The sequence below is a fragment of the Passer domesticus genome, chromosome Z (assembly GCF_036417665.1).
Source record: "Passer domesticus isolate bPasDom1 chromosome Z, bPasDom1.hap1, whole genome shotgun sequence".
Taxonomy (NCBI): domain Eukaryota; kingdom Metazoa; phylum Chordata; class Aves; order Passeriformes; family Passeridae; genus Passer; species Passer domesticus.
The window spans coordinates 67,208,737-67,228,158 of NC_087512.1; the positions used below are offsets into that span (position 1 = coordinate 67,208,737).

Here is a 19,422-nt window from a genome sequence, read left to right on the forward strand (position 1 = left end):
CTTTTGATATTTCTTTACACAAACTTGCCACTAGCCAAAGGAAAAAAATATGTCCATTTTATTATAAGTCAATCTAAAAATGTATTTTATTACTAGAGATGACCAGACACAACTTACCAAACTCAGCTATATCTACTATTTTCCCATGCAAATTACTACAGCCACTGAAGACAGAAAATTTAATACCTGTTTTACGTATTCTTCAGATGGTTGTTAGTCTGACCAAATCAAAGTCTAGTTCCACTAGATTATTTGGAACCTAGTTCCAAATAATCATGACTTGTTTTCTCAGAAGGCTTTGATGACCAAGATACTGACAGCAGGGATATTACGTAAAATAAAATGTTTTATTTTCCATGACGTATGGACCTATTTCCTTATTTTAATTCTGTAAATTCATTTTCACAGCAGTGATGAAGAGAAGAAGTCATAGAAAATTCAACTCAGAAGGTAAGAATTTTGAAAGGCTGTAAATTACTGAAAAAGTGAGTTTTAACTGAAGAAGCTTAAACAACATTTACCGCAGAGGTTACTCCATTTCTTTTCTGCTATAATGCTTTCTTGGCTTTGATCTTTAAACCAATGATTCATGAAAACGATGTCTTCAAATTTACAGGCCACCAGTAAGTGGGTCTTTAAAAAAATGTTGTACAACAATAAAACAGGAACCACAAGCAGTTCTTAACTGAACTGTCAACTAATTAATTATGATACTGAAACAAAGGCCTATTTAAAAAACTTGCTCTTAAAAAGGAGAGAGGAGAAAAAGCATGAAAAAAAAGAAAAAAAGGGGTAGGCAGTTCTAGTGAGCAAACCAAACGGCATATTGGGGAGAGAGGTTCCAGAAAATGTATTATGTTTGCTCAAATTAACAGAAGCATTTCTCCCCCACACTATTCAAAAGGAAAACAAAATTGGGCAGCTCTCTTGCCACAGACTGGTGCCCCTTAGCTGGAAGCAGCTCCAGTTGTCAGGTTGCTGTCAGCACGTAAGTGCACCAACACTTCCCTTCTCCCACTCTTTTGTTCCTACTTAATATGTGTGGTTTGTTCGGCAGTCTTTGCTGTTAAACAATTCATTTTTTTTCTTGCCTCCTCTCCTTCAGGAAGAGGCAAAAATAGCAGGACTTAGGCACAAAATATAAAGCTCATTTCCTGTACCTTAGTGCCTCATTCTTTCACCTCCTTGTCCATAGGATTTAGCTACCAAATAGGTCTTAATCTGTAAACAAATGATTTGCTCTACAATTAAGCCATTCACTTCTCTCTTTTTTTTTTTGTCTCCCTCTCTTTCTTTGGCTGCTTGGCTGCTGTCCAATGTGGAGGCTCATAGGTTCTTCTATTATTTAGTGCTGGTTAAAAGGCAATAAGCTCATTCAGAGTTTATAAAACTATAAGCTATCAACAAAAGCATTTAATGCTTCTCTGAAGCACTGTGATTTTTGCCTGAAAATTAATAATGTGTGGTTGCATGTTTATATGTGTGTACACACACATATGTGGATGATGTGTGGGAGTGTTTTTTTATGTACTGGCCTGGTTATTCACTCGGCATGTCTTTAAAAAGTCAGTTATTGTAAGCTACAAATTCATATATTTCACTCCAAATTTAATTTACTGTGTACTTTTTTATCAACAACTGACAATCACAGGAACTGTGATTCACCATGACTACAAGCTGGTTCACAAAGCTGAACCTCAAATACTTTGATGTTGTATGAGAAAAAACAAATGCCATGCTACTGCGGCATTTCACAATGTTTGCAAATATAGTTTCTTTATAGAACGATGTTGTGAATCACAGGAGTCTACTAGAGTAAGTGAAACCTTCAGAGTAGTAACATGCTAGCTTTTTCATCTCTGCAGTTAAAAGCCACTGATGACTCAAGAGAAAATAACAACAAGATAATTTTTATTTACTTCTATTTTTAAGTTTTTGTTCTTTCTGGAAAATACGTTCTCAGGGATTAAAACCAGAACACAACACATATATATTTGCCTTCATGGAGATGTTTCTATATACAACACAGGATTAGCAGGCTACCGCCTCAATGTGCGACAGAAAAGACAATTAAATATTTTTTTTAAAACATGTCTAAGTTTTTAATACTTAATACTTTAAATAAGTAAAGTATTGTAAGTGGATAGACAAATTTACAGGTGTAAATCTCATTTAGAAATGACAGGTACGTAGCCATTTCAATTTCAGCAATATACTTCCAATGAAATTCTGCAAGCCTATTTAAAGTCTATTACGGCTGCTGACATCAATCTGCCAGGCTTTAGAGTGCTAATCTCCGGTAAAGATTTTCACCTACAAGTTTAGCTACTGGTATATTTGAATTAAATACTCAGTGTTTCTCTGTTTAGGCAACTACAGACATGAGGCATTAGAGGTGGATGGGCAATAGGGCAGAATTGACAAAGAGCACCTAATGCTAGTATTGCCTGAATAAGGAATGAAGTTCCAACCCCACTTAGATTCCAGTCCTCTCCTCAGTGTTTTAGTCCTGATTTCCACACTTTGCACTCAAAATCTCACTTCTTCCCCACTGGATATAACATATTCCTACTGTAGCTACTCATAGGAGTATGAACACTACAGAAAAACCCTCTTAATTTAAGGTATCTATTTTAAATGTACACACACGGATGCATACACAAGCACAGGCCCATACAAAAGGACACACAAAAAGATTTTAATGAGCTGTACCTATTAAGACTCACCAGAGATCAAATGAGTCTCCGTTCCTCCCCCCAACCAAATGACAACTTCTGAAGTTGCAGATAAGAGATGGCAGCCAGACAGGTGTCAGGTATGCATGCTCATCCTTAAACTACTTAAAGGTTCAAAAAAAAATTTTGCTAACCCTACAGAAAAGAAATGCCTCTTATCCTGAACTGACACAACAATCACATCCATATTTAAATGTTAATTATGTGTATTGTTAACTTGTTTAATTTATCGCAATAGAATGTACCCTCAATAATTACCAACCAGTAGAAAAGGGTTTGTGAAAATTAAGCAGTAAGAGGCATTTGAAACCTTTAAGAAATATTTCACTTTGAGAAAAAATATAAATCTTTAATGTAGTTTGAATGCAGTTGGCAACTTTTCCACCTAGAGTAAATCTGAAGGCTCAAAAATAAATATTCAATAGCATTAATTTGTTTCTAGATGTGTGCGTGCAAGTAAAACAGCAGCCATAATGTGGAAATTTGAGTCACATTTTGCAACTAATTGGAAGCAGATTAGAATTCTGCCTCAGGGGAACATTGTCAAACTAGAAGCTGGAGCAAATGAAGAAAGAGGTGAAAGCATCGTGAAGAGCTGACAGATTTACAGTGCTCAAGGCAATAAACGGGTACTAGATGAAAATGAATGTGCTTCACTGTACTGCATGCAGTTTTCAGTCATATCTCAGCAATAAGAGCACACAGCCATGAAACAATTATTTTCAGAGAGATGGTGAAGGAAGGAGCAAGAATGAACAAAACACTACTCAGGTGGCGTGCAAAAAAACCTATAAATCATACAGTGGCTCAAGTTGTTACAAGTATAATATAATTGGTCATAGTAGGTCCTGTTCTGCAACCTGGACTCATCTTAAGTAAGGGATTACAGAGACATAACACAAGAAACTACTTACTTGAGTTGAAAAAGGACAGTAAGCCCTTGCTCAGTGTGTAAGAGGCAAAACATTAAGCTCTTAGGAAAAAAAAAAAAAACCCACACAGATTTTACATTTTTAAAGCTAAGAAAAACACAGAACCCTGCAGACAGATAAATCAGAGGCAGAAGGGGAAAAGCCTTTTTAGGGGGTGATTAGGAAAGGTTGGAGGAGATCATAAAATGAAAATAAAGTGCAGAGGCTAATGTACCAATGCTGTAATGGAAACAGCTGCTAGCTTTCTCCTTCAGTGCTTGGCATCCGTTGCAGCGTCACAGGAAAGACTGTTAAAAGATCTGGACATGAAATGTAAATAAAACTATTAGCCAAAACTCAGTTGCTGTATTTATAAAACAGTAGCAGCTCTTTTTTCTTGTGTATGTACGTACATGTGTGTGTGTGTATATATATATATATATACACACACACACACCTCCAGCATATATGTGAATATCTATATTGATATATATGTACGCACGTATGTGTTTGCATAACCCTCTCCTTAAACAGCAACTAGCAACACTATTACACAATATTGCACCTTACTATTGGCTGAAGTGGATAAGAACATCAATTTTTGTTTTTTGTAAAACTGTGTGTGGAACGACCACCTTCATTGTTCTCAAAATACAGCAGTATTTTTCCTTCAAATTCCAGAACTTCAGTGCAATACAACATATAGTGCCTAACATTAAACCCGGAGCAAATTAAATATCAAAACTTTACGTCAAATATGTTCATTATATCCATAAATATTCCTGGAATATTGGATCCTTGGAGTCAGGGCAAACTAACTAAACAAATGCCTCAACGTTTACTAAATCAGATTTAGAACTCCTACCAGCAAAACAAAGTTCAATGAAGTAACCCGGTCCATTTCTAATTGTATTTGCTTCTAACTATTACCTTTTGTTGAAGAGATGCAGATCTAGTTTCAATTCCCTCCTTCAAAAAAAAAGGATTGGCAAGAACATGAAACCCTGAAACATGCAAATACTGCCATTACTTCACTGCTACAAGCCTATAATAAAGCACAGATTTGATAGTACTATCCGTGTAGTGTGGCGAACCACACTCAAATAAACAGTTCTCCATGAAGAATGAAAACCCAAAGACTAAACCCTTCCAATTCAAACAGTATTGTTGCTTTTAACATAAGCCATCCACAGAAATCAGCCAAGGAGGTGACAGGAAATCCAAAAATAATTTGGTTTGGCCTTGTGCACTGTGAGAAAGGAGACTGCAGTTTGCTTTTCACTCTTCTTACTGGTTGAGGGAAGTGGCGAAAACTATGAAGGCTATGCTTACGTAACAAGCAACGATGGCACCCACAGACCTTTTTCTACCAGAGTTCAGCACAGCATCACTGAAATTCATCAATAAAGGTGGCATTTGAATAGCATGAACTTGGGTTGCAGAGGGGGGGTGGGTTTAACAAAAACCCTGAATTAATTCAATGGATAATGCAAATGACTAAATGTGTGCAAAATCAAACTGTCTAGTGAACACAGTTAAAGAGGCCAGATGTGCCTCAAAATTTCCTGGGAAACACAGCCTAAACTTGGAGCTTTCTTTTATCAGAATGAAGAAAGCAAGCTCTCAGAGTTTACCAAAGTGTGACCAATTGGAGCTTAGTCTTCTGTTGCTAATTGAAGAATGGAAAAAAAAAAAAAAAAAGCAAGCTAGTTTCTGAGGGCAAACTACAAACATATACTTTTTATATTCCAGTGCCATATGATAAAAAACAGAATCAAGCTGACTGGTAGAAATTTGACTGGCAACCAAAGACCAACGTATTATTTCAAACTGTTATGGGAAAGCAATAAAATTGCTACCAGGTCTCCTCATGTTACTATTCAATAAAAAGAAGCCATCAGGGAAATAAGAGAAAAAGAAAACACATCAAAACCTCTAAAATTTCTTTAAGTAAAAGTACACTTCTGTGTGTTATGCCATCTGCTTCTTGGTTAACATGACAAGACAACTCAACAACTAGAATGCTAGTGTTTTGAAAACACCAAGCAACCACAATCAATGGATTTCAGTTTGCTCTTTTGACTGCAAAAACAGCATTCACATGCCAGTATTGGCATGTGCTTCAAACATCCTCATGAGGTAATTTTCCTTCCAGTATTATTTGGTGCAGTTTCTCTAGAGACAAACACCTCAAGCTGTGTTTGTGGACAAAAGTGAGATTTTGGCTAGGAAGAATCAGAAGCTGTGAGAAGATAAAAGGAATCGAAAGTTTGGTATTTTTTTCTGAAGATTGACTGGCAAAAATTTACCATAAAGGACATACAACTGAATGTAGCACAATTTCACTTCAAAATTAGTGAAACAAAGAGCTTCATATTTAATTCCTAATAGGTATTACAGACAGAATCTAGAGAAGTTGATCCTTTCACCTTGAGATTTAGCAGTATTTGTCAACTTACCATAAAAGCAGACATTTTATAAATCTCCGTCACTAAATGCAACTTTCTTTAATCAACACCATAGTGGCCCTAGAGCTGGAAAACCTATCTCTATACAGACATGATTCCTACTTCATTGCAGGCAACTTGCCCTGAACGCTCACATGAACTGTTTAATCAAGTAGTGTTACACATATATAAGCATATATGTATATAATGGAAGCATACACTGCGACGGGTGTCAGAGCAAACTACCTATTCCACCCCTTGATGTTTCTCTCAGCTTTTCCAAAAAAGAAAAAAAAAATTACAAAGAACCTGCTTGTCAGTCAAGTCGCTCTGAATAGTTTTACAACCTTTCATTCAAATGTAAAGGCTTTGTTCCAATTGCCAAGACCATTTTGTAAGAGTTAAAAGAGAAAGTGCAACAGAGAGTGCTTACTGAAATCCTACCGCACAACCAAAAGTCATTCTCTGACCTTTCTCTTTGTCCAAATGGCTACTCATTGCCTTCAGTAAATTGTGGTATTAAATTAAGAATGGAATAGCAAATTTTAAAATCTTGATTTTAAATCTCATTTAAGAAAACCCCTCAAATCACACTATAACAACTAGTAATCATATTTCTTAAAATTATCGCGTTTCAAACCTATTTTTAAGCAAATTAAGAAATTATAGATTGTGTTACTGTTCACGCTGGTGAAAGGCTGCTCTGAAAAAAACTGCACTACGTGGAAATAGTGCTACAAAAAGAGAAAAAGAAAGAGGTTTATGAAACAGAATATATATATATATATATATGAACTTTTCTGATTTTTTAGAAAGATATTTACTTTTTGCAATTATGACATCATGACAAATTTTAATGAAAGACTGTTTTGCTGTCTTTCACCCAACAGGAAATGTTACGTACAGACCATAGGGTTTTTTTAAAAAAAAACCCATATAAATTCTGTGATTGTTAAGAAATAAAAATAGTTCCTTGATATGTAAGTACACTAAAGCAAACTTAATTTTTAGCAAAAACTATGGCCAGCCCTTTTGTTAAAGATAATCCACAAATCCACAGGTGTGAGCCTATATGAAGACTCAGGGCAAGATGCATTTCTGTTGTAAAAAGTGAAGCACACTCAAGAAGTCAGACTATCTCCAGCCATTCAGGGAACATAGCAATATATCACCACGTGAATTAGAATATGATATAAGTACAATATAAAGCTGGTACAATGTTAAGAATACTATAAAAATAATAACTTGGTGGCTGGATCATTTGTACAAAGTATCTTAGCTCAGACCACAGCAGACTGGTTACATTCAGCAATTCCAACTGTATACCATGCAACAACTCTGGAACGTGCCACTCAAAAAGTGAATTCATTATTTGAGAAATAGGGATCATGTGGCATTAACAAAAAACGGCCCAAACTGCTGCAGAAGAAATCCAACCTTTTTCAAGGGTAGGTGACAGAAATCCAAAATATAAGTATATCCTTATCCAAAATGGAACTCAAGGTGAAGGATAGCTGAAATGTTAGTACTTCTGCAACCATACTCCTGATGAGAAACATGCTCAATATCACATGTATCAGTAAGAGTGTAAGATGTGAAGAAATACAGGGTTTTTTTTTATTCTTTTAGAAATGCAAATAGCAAGGATAACACAGGGCACATAAAGGGAACCTGCATTCAACGTGCAAAGGATGTGTCCACTTAACAGAAAGCAGATCCCAGGCCCTCCCACTAATGTCAGTACCATGGAGATAACCCATTTCTTAGACGGTGGAGAAAAAAAGGCACTAGTTTGAGCACGCAAAAAACCCTGCAGATTTTAGATTTGTGATTTACGTTGTTGTCGATAAAATAGCTTTCCAATTATGAAAGAATGCATTCTGTGTTAATGATCACAACCAGGGGTCCAAGCTTTACTCTTTTGTCAGAACTACAGCAGATCCTCCCCGCAGCTTCACCATTAACATGTCTGTTTCCTGTCAGACCACTCAGAGATAATGTCATTTATCTCAGGGCGGCACAAGACCAGTCATTAGCTTCAGTAAAAGACCTCAAACAAAGGCCGGATGGCGTTTTATCCAGGGCTCATAGGCTGCAGCCAAGAATCTCATTGCCTAACAGTTTAGAACAAGTTATCTTTAAAAGCGTGATTTTCTCCCTATCAAGAATTCTAGAACACTTCTCTGAAGAGCAGTAAAGTCTGCATGGAAAAATTTAGTCAATGGTTTTATCATATGCAATTAGATGCCTGATAGGAGCTTTCTAAAGTTATCCTTTGAGAGGCTGGGGTGGGGTTTTTTTGATTGTTGTTGTTGTTGGGGGGGGGGGGTTGTGGTTTGTTTTTTTTTCCCCTTCGTTTTACTTCGTAAGGAAAGACAGAGTAAATCAGGTTCTACCTCAATAGCAAGACCTTTGAAGAACTGACCCTTATTGTGTTTGCCTGCAGGAGGTGATTCACTATTATAAATTCTTCAATGACTGAGCTTCTGGAAATCTCTAAATGGAAGTGGAATTGGTTAACTGTATGTATGAACATGTGTTTTCACAGTCTCTCCTGTATTATTGCATTTCAGAAAGCTTCTATAAAGTGCCAGGTGAACTTTTTAAAATAATAATAATTAAAAAAAGAAAGAGAGTCGGAAAAATACAAGCAAATCTCAGCTTTTCAGTTCCTGGGTTTATGCTGAAAACTAGAAACAGATGGTACTTTCCATGTTACTTGAATCTGGTTATTGAACACCTCTATGGTTACGGGAGATTTTGCTTAGCACTTTTAACATACATTTCATTTATTGGACTATAAAATGCTACTTTGGAAAAACAAGTCTTTATATAGCTATAATTAAAACAGGCTTGCAGGAAAGCCCTTTAACATAGAGAACACGGTTAACCTCATGACATCTGGACAATCAATCCTTTCCTCTTTACTGGGTATTTATGAAGTTATTAAAATTGTAAAATTACTAATGTCCTAAGTGAAATATTTTTCCCGTAGTTCTGAATATGGTTATCAGCTTACCTACTTTGTTTGATAGATGCTCTAGACCAGCCTCCATTGTGCTACACTAACTCTTGCTTTGCACAGGAATTCAATAGAAGATCTGGTCATACATATTGGCAGAGGTCAGCAGGTTCACACGGAAAGCTTTCCTCGGCCAAAGGGCAACACCTCTTCACCCAGCTCAAAAAGCACCGTCACACTACTAGACAGCACTACAGAACTTTAAGAACCTTGAGCTGTGCTTATTGTTAGACACCCATACTTATCAATGTTTTTAACAGCTAAATCCCTTATGTAGCTTTCAAAACAGTTTGCTGTCAAACAACAATAGACTTTGTTCTTTAATTACAGCAAGTGACCTCCCTGCCCTTTTATTTCACAGTGAATAAACTACACACAAGGCCAGCAAGAAAAGTACATGAAGAGCATATCTCCATAACATCATTAATCAAAGCCTGTACTTAAATGATTTACATCAATAGGTAAAATTCACCCAGAGATTCCTGATGGCATACAAAACACTATCAAATCCTAACACTAAAACACAACAAGGAAAGTGAAGATAAAATAAATAATACTAACCAACAGGCTAATTTGCTAAAGACAGCTTTCAAATGTGAAATGTAGTCTTAAGGAGAAGCACTAAGCTAAAAGAAGAGAAAAATTCCATCCTGGAGTATCACTAGGCTGATACATTTAGAACTGTAACTAAGCCCTTCTGATTACAGCTTTGTATCTACAGCATTAATTTCACGTAAACATACTGTTTTTCACATACTAAATGAAGTTTTCCCATATCTCAGAGTAAATTATGACTGAATGAATTCCAAAATCTCCTCACAATGCATACAAAGCAAAATTTGTAGCTATTCTGAACACTTTTCAATGAAACAGCTGTTAAAAAGAAAAACCAAAAAAAACTGAGCTGGAACAGATGAAGAGTTCATGATGACAAACAGTCAGTAACTGTGCTAACAGTGTGGATAAGAAATGGAAAATGGAGACAGGTTTTAACACCAAAAATCTTAGGAGTGGTTAGCCTACCTGTCAAAGCTACTTATTCAGACATGTCACTGTTGGCTTAGCCATAAAATGGACTGCACAAATATAGCTCAAACATCTTAGAATTACAGCACACTTTGACTTTATCCACATATTAGGGGAGTGGCGACTTTTACAACATACTTGCGGTTTCTGCATAAAAGAGCCAGCAGAACACAGTCATTGATTTAATTAGGCTTCGTAAGATGCAATTTATCATGTTTTACATGACTTTCTGCAGCAAGGAAACATAATAAATAAACTAAAAATAGAATTGAAGCATGCTGTGAAAGCTAAACAGTGACTACAACTCCTGGGAATCTGCTCCAAGCTTTTCACAAATAGTAAACAAATGCAGTATTATATTCCATACCACATATAAAAACATGTAGATTTTTAATCAGCAGTCACGAATTCATCTGATTCTAAAAGGACACTTCCAAATTCATGAGGCATGTCTTGCACAACAGTTAGATAATTTTCAGCCTGCGTGTTGAAATCAGTGTTCAGTTATGTGTTTATCTACAGATACAAGTTGCTTTGTGCAAGTCTAGCATATAAACAGTCAAAGCAATAACACTTCAACGATCTAAAATCTTTAAAGAAATCTTTCCAATGACGATTAATCATTTGGAGAGGGAAAAAAAAAAAAAGGCAGAACAAACATAAAACACTCGCATGTTACTAATGTTGTCACTGGCTGGACTTAAAATTTCAACCATTATCAGCAACAAGCAACATTATTATTATTATTATAAAAGGCAACATTCTTGGCTAAGAAAAACGCTCAGGGACGTTACTTAAGATAGCAAGCAAGCACACCATTGTGCCAGACAATGGCCAAGGCTGCACGACTCTGGTGCGCAGAGCCTGTATTAAAGTCGGTGTGTGCCAACAGCAGCGGCTGTTGCTGGAAATGCAAGCTCCAGACCTCCTCCTGGAGCGACATCTACAACACACAGAGTGTGCCACTGACGCTGAACTCCTCCATACGTGTTTGCTCTGAATTTGCATGCCATCCCATTTACATTGCACATAAGATTACTCGCACGTATATAGATTCTTCATACAATTTCCTGTGTGACTAGAGAGTTGAAAGAACACAAAAACGGGAGAAACCACACCACCCTCTAATCTCCGTTGCCATGGCAGCAGCCTTTGAGATACTGAAATGTTCAGATTGCCAGCTAAACAAAATTGTTGAATGTGAACATTTGGCTGAGAGATTAAAAGGCTAAGGGGGTTGCAAAAGGGCAGTACCTCCCACATTCCAGGCAGCCACTGAATCCAATCAAATGGCTCTGACTCTTTAACCACAGCCATTGTGAAGACCGGATTAGGGCAATTTATCTAGATAGTTAAAACAGATTAGAGAACTGCAATTTGAAGACTATTGGCAACAGAAGTAAATGCCTACTGTACTAAGATAATAAAGAGACCATGAGATTTTTGGACACCTTTCTGCCGTGAACAGCACTTTTCATAAATCAAAATGCAAACATATACACATGAATTACACAGCAATCTGGTTTTCTCATCTGCATTTAGACAAGGTCATAAGGCTCATTCAAATTCACCCACAGATATGCTATCTTAAAAGCAATAATATGCATACAATATGAAATTTAATTTGTTCCTTGCCTTGAACAGAATGCCTTGGAATTATATTCCAGTATTAACAAATATCTGCTATCACAAACACCCAAATCTAATCCTCCAGTCGACTCAGTATTACAAAAACTTCGTGACTGAAATACAAAAAGCTGGTAGCCAGTCCTAAGAAGACATATCTCCCCACTCCCTGAGACCTTCAGCCCTCCCAGACATTTGCAGACCATACAGTTAACACTGACCCGAAAGTCTCCCCACTGCTCAATGTTCACTCGGGGAAGTTGTAAAATCAGGCACTTCAGGACAAACAGCTGACAATACAGTCACAATATTAACACCCTCAGATGGTTCATTTGGAGGACGTTGGTCTGCTTTATTTTTAAGGCAGAGCAGATTCTCTTTGTTTAACAACCTGTAGCATTTACCATACTTGCAGTCCTGGGTCAACACTCGCCCTCTGGACCCCCAGAAGATGGCTTCTGCCCTAGGGACAGAACTCCCACCAACACCACAACATCCTTGAACCAGCAGTTGACAAAAGACAACAATGTCTCACTCCACCTTTCCCAAATAATAGAGTAGCAGCCATCTATTCATACAGAAAGCATCCAAAATAGAAAGGAATAAAACCACACACTCCCATCCCATCTGATTTCTTTCACACATTTCAACTGCTCAACAAACAAGCACTTCAAATCCAAGAGCCAGCATGGCTCAGAGAGGAAAATTCCTCCAGACAGGAGACAAACTGCTCCACTCTGTTCCAAAATCTGTTTTGCACACACGACTCTCAGCACAAGGTGCATTTCCCTCCTCCCAGCATCCTCCTTCCAGGAAGACAAGAGGCACAGCCTGTCTGCTGGCTCCTTCTTCCCAGTCTCCACACCAGCTTCTGGGGCCTCTGGGCTACAGTGCCACGGAAGTCCCCAACACAATAAGCATCCTGCATCTCCACGAAGCGCAACGGCGGAGCCCTGGTCTCTGCCCACAGCCCAAGCACAATCTCAGCTCTAGGCAGAGGGTCAGAGAAAGGGAGAGGGGTTCCTTCAGACTTTGGGAGAGGAATGGCCACGAATGGTGTGTGGAAGAGTCAGCACATACAAGACCTGCTGCACCTGGAGCCTGAGCTATGCAGCCCCAGCCTGTGAACACATGCCATCCCACTGGTACTGCTGCTCTCTGCTAAAACTGGGGACAGCTCAGTCAGGGTCATCTCTGCGTTTCTCCTTCTGGGCAAGTGCAATTAAAACAAACAGACAAAACAGAAATATTCTCCAGGTCTGAAGACAGGAGAGGAAATCACAAATAAGAGCAGCACACTGGAAACATGGTATCTTCCTCATAGGGAAGAGGCCTCTAGGTTGGTTTTGGCTTTTTGGGTTTTTTTAAGGGAAGGAGGAAGGACATACGCATGTCACAAATGCACAGCAGAGAGGACAGAGGAGCCAGACATACATTCATGGGACACTTATTATAGACATGGGGAAACACAGAAGAGGTGGAGAGGAGCTTTGTCCTACCTTTTCTGTTTTTAATTTCTTGATTCGCCTGTGGCTCTCCTCCTCCTCCTCTTCCTTCTTTACCAAAACAGAGTTCCCCATTAACCCCGAATCCAGGGTACTTTTGCTCACGTCCCCCACAGCAGAGGAGGAGCAGTGGAAAGGGCTGCTGCTTCCACCACTGCCTCCCTTGGCCCCGAAGCCATAGAGATGCCCAGAGGGAATTTGGCTATTGCCACCCCCACTGCCATTGGGGTGGCCCTGCTGCAGGTCATGCTGCTTGTCCTTCCTGGATTTTCCCGCATCCTTATCCCGCTTGGAGCCTCTGCTGCCTGGGCCTTTACCTGGTTTCTCCTCTTTGTTTTTCCCGCAAGAGGCAACGGTGGTGGTGTTGCTGGTGTTGTTATTATTGCCGTTTGGGTTACTGCTCACACTTTGACCCAGTGCTGAATTCATGCCAGTTGCCTCTCCAGGGCGCCCTTGGACTTCCTGCCTTTTGCCAGCACTGCTGATCTCAGGAATCCCATACAAGGCAGCAGAAGGGAGAGATTTATTAGCATCCTTAGAAGTTTTACTCCTTTTCACTTTTGATTTGCTAGTCTCTTTGTGAGAGGAATTCCCCTGGGGAGCAGAGGACTGAACAGAAGCGAATTTTAGGCCATCAGCTAAGGCTGAGGTAGCATTAACCCCACTGGAAGCCAGACCCCCGCAATCCTTGGAGCTGGTGTTGCTGCTGCTGGTGGTATTAGAATTATTCATCTCAAATTTCTGTCTGTCCTTCTCTAAGTCGGCGTCCAAATCGATTATTAAATTCCCAACACCGATTTCCCAATCATCGCCACTGTCATAAGTGTCAACTGTGTTTGGATCCACACCTTTTCCTGCAGTGGAAGTGTTCAATGACATCCTGAAGATAAGATCTCTAGAGTAAAAATCCGATGAACTTTTCTTTGGAGATGTGGGGACATTCGTTTATCTCCGTTGGGCTCCCTCTTAAGTTCAACTCTTCTTGTCTTCCTCCCCTAGGTGTGTCTAGGCTCACAACCTGCAGTCCACATCCACGTTGTCCTGTGAGGAGGGAAATAGTCAAGTATTTCTTGTCTGGGTGTTACCACAATACAACGTCACTCAATAAAGATGGGGCAAGGTAGGGGGGAGCAAAAACATTCAGCATTGCCATGTTCTTAAGTTTGTTAAGCCAGACACAGTGGCTGTGGTGTTTTCATAATGAACACTTTTAATATAGTTGTATACCAACATCCACAACCTCTCTTTAATAGCCATGTCCATAAAAAGAAGAAAAAAAAAGGAAGGAAAAAAAAGGAAGGAAAAAATTATCTACATTATTTAAATCCACAAAGTTCAGGAAATACAGTCAGAGAAGTGGTGCCTAGCTGTTGGAGCACATGTTGTAATCTAACCCCTTGGACCACCACCTAGGCACGAAAAGGAAGGACACGGATTCACTCTTCAGTGCATTCCACGGATTTTGTGGCTTTAAACCAGACCCTTGAAGTTTTGTGACTCTCCAGTATTATCTTTTACCCCCCCCCTTTCTACTTAATCTCTTGGGGGGTGGGGGAGGAGAGTGCTAAGGGAAGTGGGAAACCTCATTTTCCCTGCCACAATACACCTTCTGTTAAAAACAACAACCTACAAACTAAAATGTTTACTGGAAAATATTAAAATCCATAGGTTAAAATTAAAAAAAAAAAAAAAAACGTGAGAAGAAATAAAAAAATCTAATTTCTTAAAAAAAATCCTTAAGATAACAGTTCTAAAAGCAGCTCTAATGTATTCCTAGGTCACACAATTGTTAGGTCTGTTAAATATAGTATTACTGACTGTACAGGAAACTGATTAAGACATACACTTTAAGTGATCTGCACCAAGGTGGCCTCAGTGACCGCAAATGAGTGTGTGTTTGACAAAGCTTAGTTAAAACGATTTTTAAAGGGATGTCTCCCTTTTACCGTCGACTGCCGAAATATTTATACATATATACGCATAATGCTTACCTTTAATCCTTTATCATTTTTAATTAAACCAGCAAATCAAAATGCTGTTCCCACTCGTCTCAGCAACAACTCTGTGCCTCATTTTACTTAAAGAGCAAGTGATCAAGAAGTAGAAAGCAAGTATCATCTCAGCCAGTATAAATCGGTCAATAACATATCTCCCCCTACTTTGGCACACGGATCAGAAGTCTTTTTTTTTTTGTTTGTTTGTCTAGGTTTTTTTCGTCCTTGCTTAAAGAAAAAGAAGCAAAAAAAAAAAAAAAGAAAAAAAATGCTGTGCCTCGCAACTTTACGAGCTGGGAGGTAATATTTCACATTCAGAAGTGAAGCATCAAGGACCAGATTTTTGTTTGTTTGCTTTTCCTGAATAAGCACCGAGAGGTAATAATCACCACAGTAATATTAAAAACGAAAAAAAAAAACAACAAAAAATAACCACCAAAAAAGGGGAAAAAAGAAAAAAAGGAAAAAAAAAAGAGAGAGAGAAAAAAAAAAAAATGTTTCCCCAACTTCACACTCCGTCTTCAGCCCCGGACCTGGGAGCCATCCCGATCAGTAAGTAATGATCCCACGAAACAAACCTACAGGCGTCCGGGTGTTACAAGACAGAATGTGCTAACATCGGGATAAATTAGTGAAAGGGAGGAAGGAAAAAAAGAAGAAAGGACTGAAAATCTGGGCTGGATTCCGCCTGTTAGTTGGGAAGTGGCATTTTTTTCGCCCGTCCTGACAGATCTGATTTCTTGAAGTAACTTGAGGGGAAACGGGCGGGGGAGGCGGGGGGAGGGGGAAGAGGGGGGGCGAGGAAGAGGAGGAGGAGCGGGAGGGGGGAATCACTGATCTGATAAACCGGTTATCAAAACATTTTGTGGGAGTGGAGGAAGGACTGCGTGCTCTCAAACGAACTAAATTTTCCCAGGGGTAAGATTTCGGGGAGGGGGCTGCCTGTCCCCGTCCGTTCGTCTGCCCGTCCCTCCCCCACAACCCTGAGATCAGCGCTTTTTAAAAATAGGAATTAGGGGAAAAAAACCAAACCAAAACAAAAAAAATAAAACCACCAGCATAGGCACGTATCAGTTTCGAATGGCTGTCTCGGGGGGAAAAAAAATAATAACAGCGAAAACCCCGTGAGCTTGGGCTAGTCAGTCATGCGGTAAGTAATTCAGTAATTAGAGTCCGAGGAGATAAAGCAGACGACCTTTTTGTCAGGACAGATCGCTCCCACCTTATTGTCTCAGCAAACCTCGCAGTCTACCGTTATCACCCCCTCCCCCTTCCCTATGCCTCCCTCCCCCCTCCCCAAGTCAGACGGTCTCGGAGCTTTAGCTTAGTATTTTTAATTAGCCGGCGATGGGAAGCTAAAAGCCGTAATGAATTGCCGGTGGCGGAGGGGGAGGCGCGGCGGCTCCCGCCGCCCGCCTCACGTGACGCCGCCGGGCTCCATTGGCCGCGCCGAGCGGGGCCGGGGCCGCCCCTCACACACCCGGCGGGGCGGGCCGCGCCCGGCCCCGGCCCCGCCGCCGGAGCCGGAGTCTCGGAGCGGCCCCCAGGAACGCCTCGCCGAGCCCGCCGCCACCCCCCTGGGTGGCGGGGAGGGCCCATTCACCTCAGGGCTTCCCTTCCCTGCGCCTCAGGGACAGCAGAACGAGACGGCGATGGAAGCGGGCCGCCGCCGAGTGACGATCCCACCCCCAGCCCCAGCCTCGCGTTTCTGGTGTCTCGGTGTGACATGCGAGGTGCCTCCCGGTCCGTCGGTGCCCCATCGCTCCTGCTAACGAGCGCAGTGCTCTCGGGGGGTGGGGAAGCAATGGAGACTTGGCTGTAATGGTGTCACTTTTATCCCGCCCTCCCCCACCCTGGGTTAGTCAAAACCCAAAAAAGGCACTACGCTTTAACGCCCCCCAAGTGCACAGTCAAGTATGATTTGTGTGGCTACAGTGCTTTCACCCTCTTACTTCCCTCAAATAACTCACCCTGTTTGTGGTTTGTTTGGGGGTTTTCTTCCTCTAAAAATCCCCAAGAACTCTAGTTATCTCAGCTCCCAAAACTCTTTAACACTCCCGTTTGCAGAGAAAAAAAAATCCCCTCTAAGTGCTACAGACACACCACGCAACCGTACTTACGGTCTGTATTGGATCGAGTTGACCTTTTCCTTCTAACTGCATTGAGTGTGTTTTTGTTGCAGCCGCTTTTTATTTTAGGAAAAAAAAAAAAATCTAATGTCTTCAACAGATTTATTGTGTTTGGAGGAAGAGAGCACCAGATATCATGAACCTTCCTTTCTTTCTAGAAACAAAATTAAAACAACAACGACCAAAAAAAAAAAGAAAAGAAAAAAAAAGGAAATAAAAACTGGGCAGAGAAGGCAAACCCGGCATGTGTGTCTGTCCCCTCACGGGCTGACACGCAGGCACGGGGGACAGGGGCGCTGCCCCCACAGCAGCGGCCGAGGCGGGGGAGCGGGAGCCTCGCTCCGCGCGGTACCTGAGAGGCACTTTTCTTTGTTCGCGATGCCCTTTCCCTGCCGGCCAATCAGCACCCAGCTTTTATGAAACCGGGCCCTGCCATTGGCCCGCCGCTCCTCCTGCCTGCCGGCGAGGGCGAGAGACACAAACACGCACCCGCTCACACCCGCGGCGCCCGCCCGCACTCGCGCCTTGCAGCCCGGCACTCGCTGCAGCCCCGCACACACGCCCGGCACCCGCACACGCTGCAGCCCCGCCAAAGCGGCACCCCCGCCCCCACCACGCCCGACACCCGCACACGCTGCAGCCCCGCCCGATGCCCTCAGCCCCGCACGCACGCCCGGCAGCCTCGCACCACCCCGCCCGCCCCCGCAGGCGTTGCGCACTCACGCGTTCCGCACTCGGGCGCACGCTACGCGCACGCACGCAGCCACTCGCTCTGCAGCCCGCAGCCTACACCGAGCCTCCTTGCTGCAGCCAGATACAAAATCGTGTTTCCCATTTCAATTATCCTACATAACATTTAAAGCTGAGGGAGAGGAAAAGAAATGAGGGGAGGGAAAAAAAAAAAAAAAAAAAAGAGAGAGAGGGGGAGGAGGGGGAAAAAATAGAAAACCAAGGTGGAGTGTAGCTCTGCCAAGACTCACACGTCGGGAGGAAGACTCCCTCATTTCGTTTTAATTTAATTTCAGGGCAGTTTTCGAAGCCATGATGAATGATTTTTCTGTGCCGGTTTCAAAGAGGCAATTTAGAATCTCAGTCATAATTTTTAAATGCCCCCTCATTCAAAATTATAACAGCTTGAAGCCAGCGAGAAAGGGTTGGTGATACACATGTGCGATTATTTTCGTGCTTAGTGGAGGAGAAAAGCAAACAGTGTCTGGAGGAAGGGGCTGAGGGGAGGTTCAGGGTAGGGCAGCACCCCCACCTCTGCTTGGGGGTCACCGAGGCGCTGCTCCGCTCTCCGATCAGCCCTCTTTCTTGCATTCACTTTTTCAGCTCCTCATGTATTTTATTACATATTCATTTTCACAATATGGCTTAAGTTAGACAGGTCGGGTTTTACTCTTTCTTTCTTTCTTCCTTTTTTTTTTTTTTTTTTTTTTTTCTTTTCCCTTCCTCTTTTTCGGAAGGAAGGGGAGCAGAAAATAACCCTTTTGTTTCCAGACTGCTGATTTACTGCCGCACGCACTGAAGTGTGAATGCCAGCGACCCTATAACTACCACGTGAACATCCTTTCACAGGAATTAGTAACACAAATCTTCCCTATCGGGCTTTGTGTAGCTCGAAAATATCCCCCTTAATCATTCCTTTTGTTTACGTTGGGAGCCATTATGCTACACCACTGCGTTAAATTGCGTTTAACCCTTCGCGGACGGAGGGGGTGGAATGGGGGCGGCGGCGGCCGCCGCCCGCGGGCACTGGAGGGTGGGGAGGTGGGGGCACTAGCCCCGCGGACACCCTGTTCCTTTTAATATCCTTAAGCACGATCTACTCTTTGTGTTTGTGTGTCTTTTTCCTCGCTTTGACTTTTTTCCCCCCTTCCTTTTCCCCTTGATCTCGCTGGGACTGATCTCCCTGTGAAAATCGATACGGGATGTTTTTCTTGCCAAACGTACGCATCGCCCAAGTCAAGATTTCCGGCAAGAAGTCAAAGCGTGGCATTTACGATGTCCTGCACACCCATGACAGG

At 41.3% G+C, this 19,422-nt stretch overlaps 1 protein-coding gene across 6 annotated transcripts in view; it reads right to left on the reverse strand.

Annotated features, from left to right (window-relative positions):
- ZNF608 (zinc finger protein 608) overlaps positions 1-18,256 on the reverse strand; it is an 85,233-nt gene extending 66,977 nt beyond the window's left edge. Inside the window, exons 1-3 of one of the 6 annotated variants that reach the window (XM_064403191.1) lie at positions 17,748-17,981; positions 17,387-17,549; positions 13,267-14,313 (exon numbers count right to left, since the gene is read on the reverse strand). In XM_064403191.1, the coding sequence (XP_064259261.1) occupies positions 13,267-14,151 (885 nt within the window). In that variant the 5' untranslated portion in view covers positions 14,152-14,313; positions 17,387-17,549; positions 17,748-17,981. The other 5 variants (XM_064403189.1, XM_064403188.1, XM_064403192.1 and 2 more) reach the window with 5 other exon arrangements.
- Between the last annotated feature and the right edge of the window lie 1,166 nt (positions 18,257-19,422).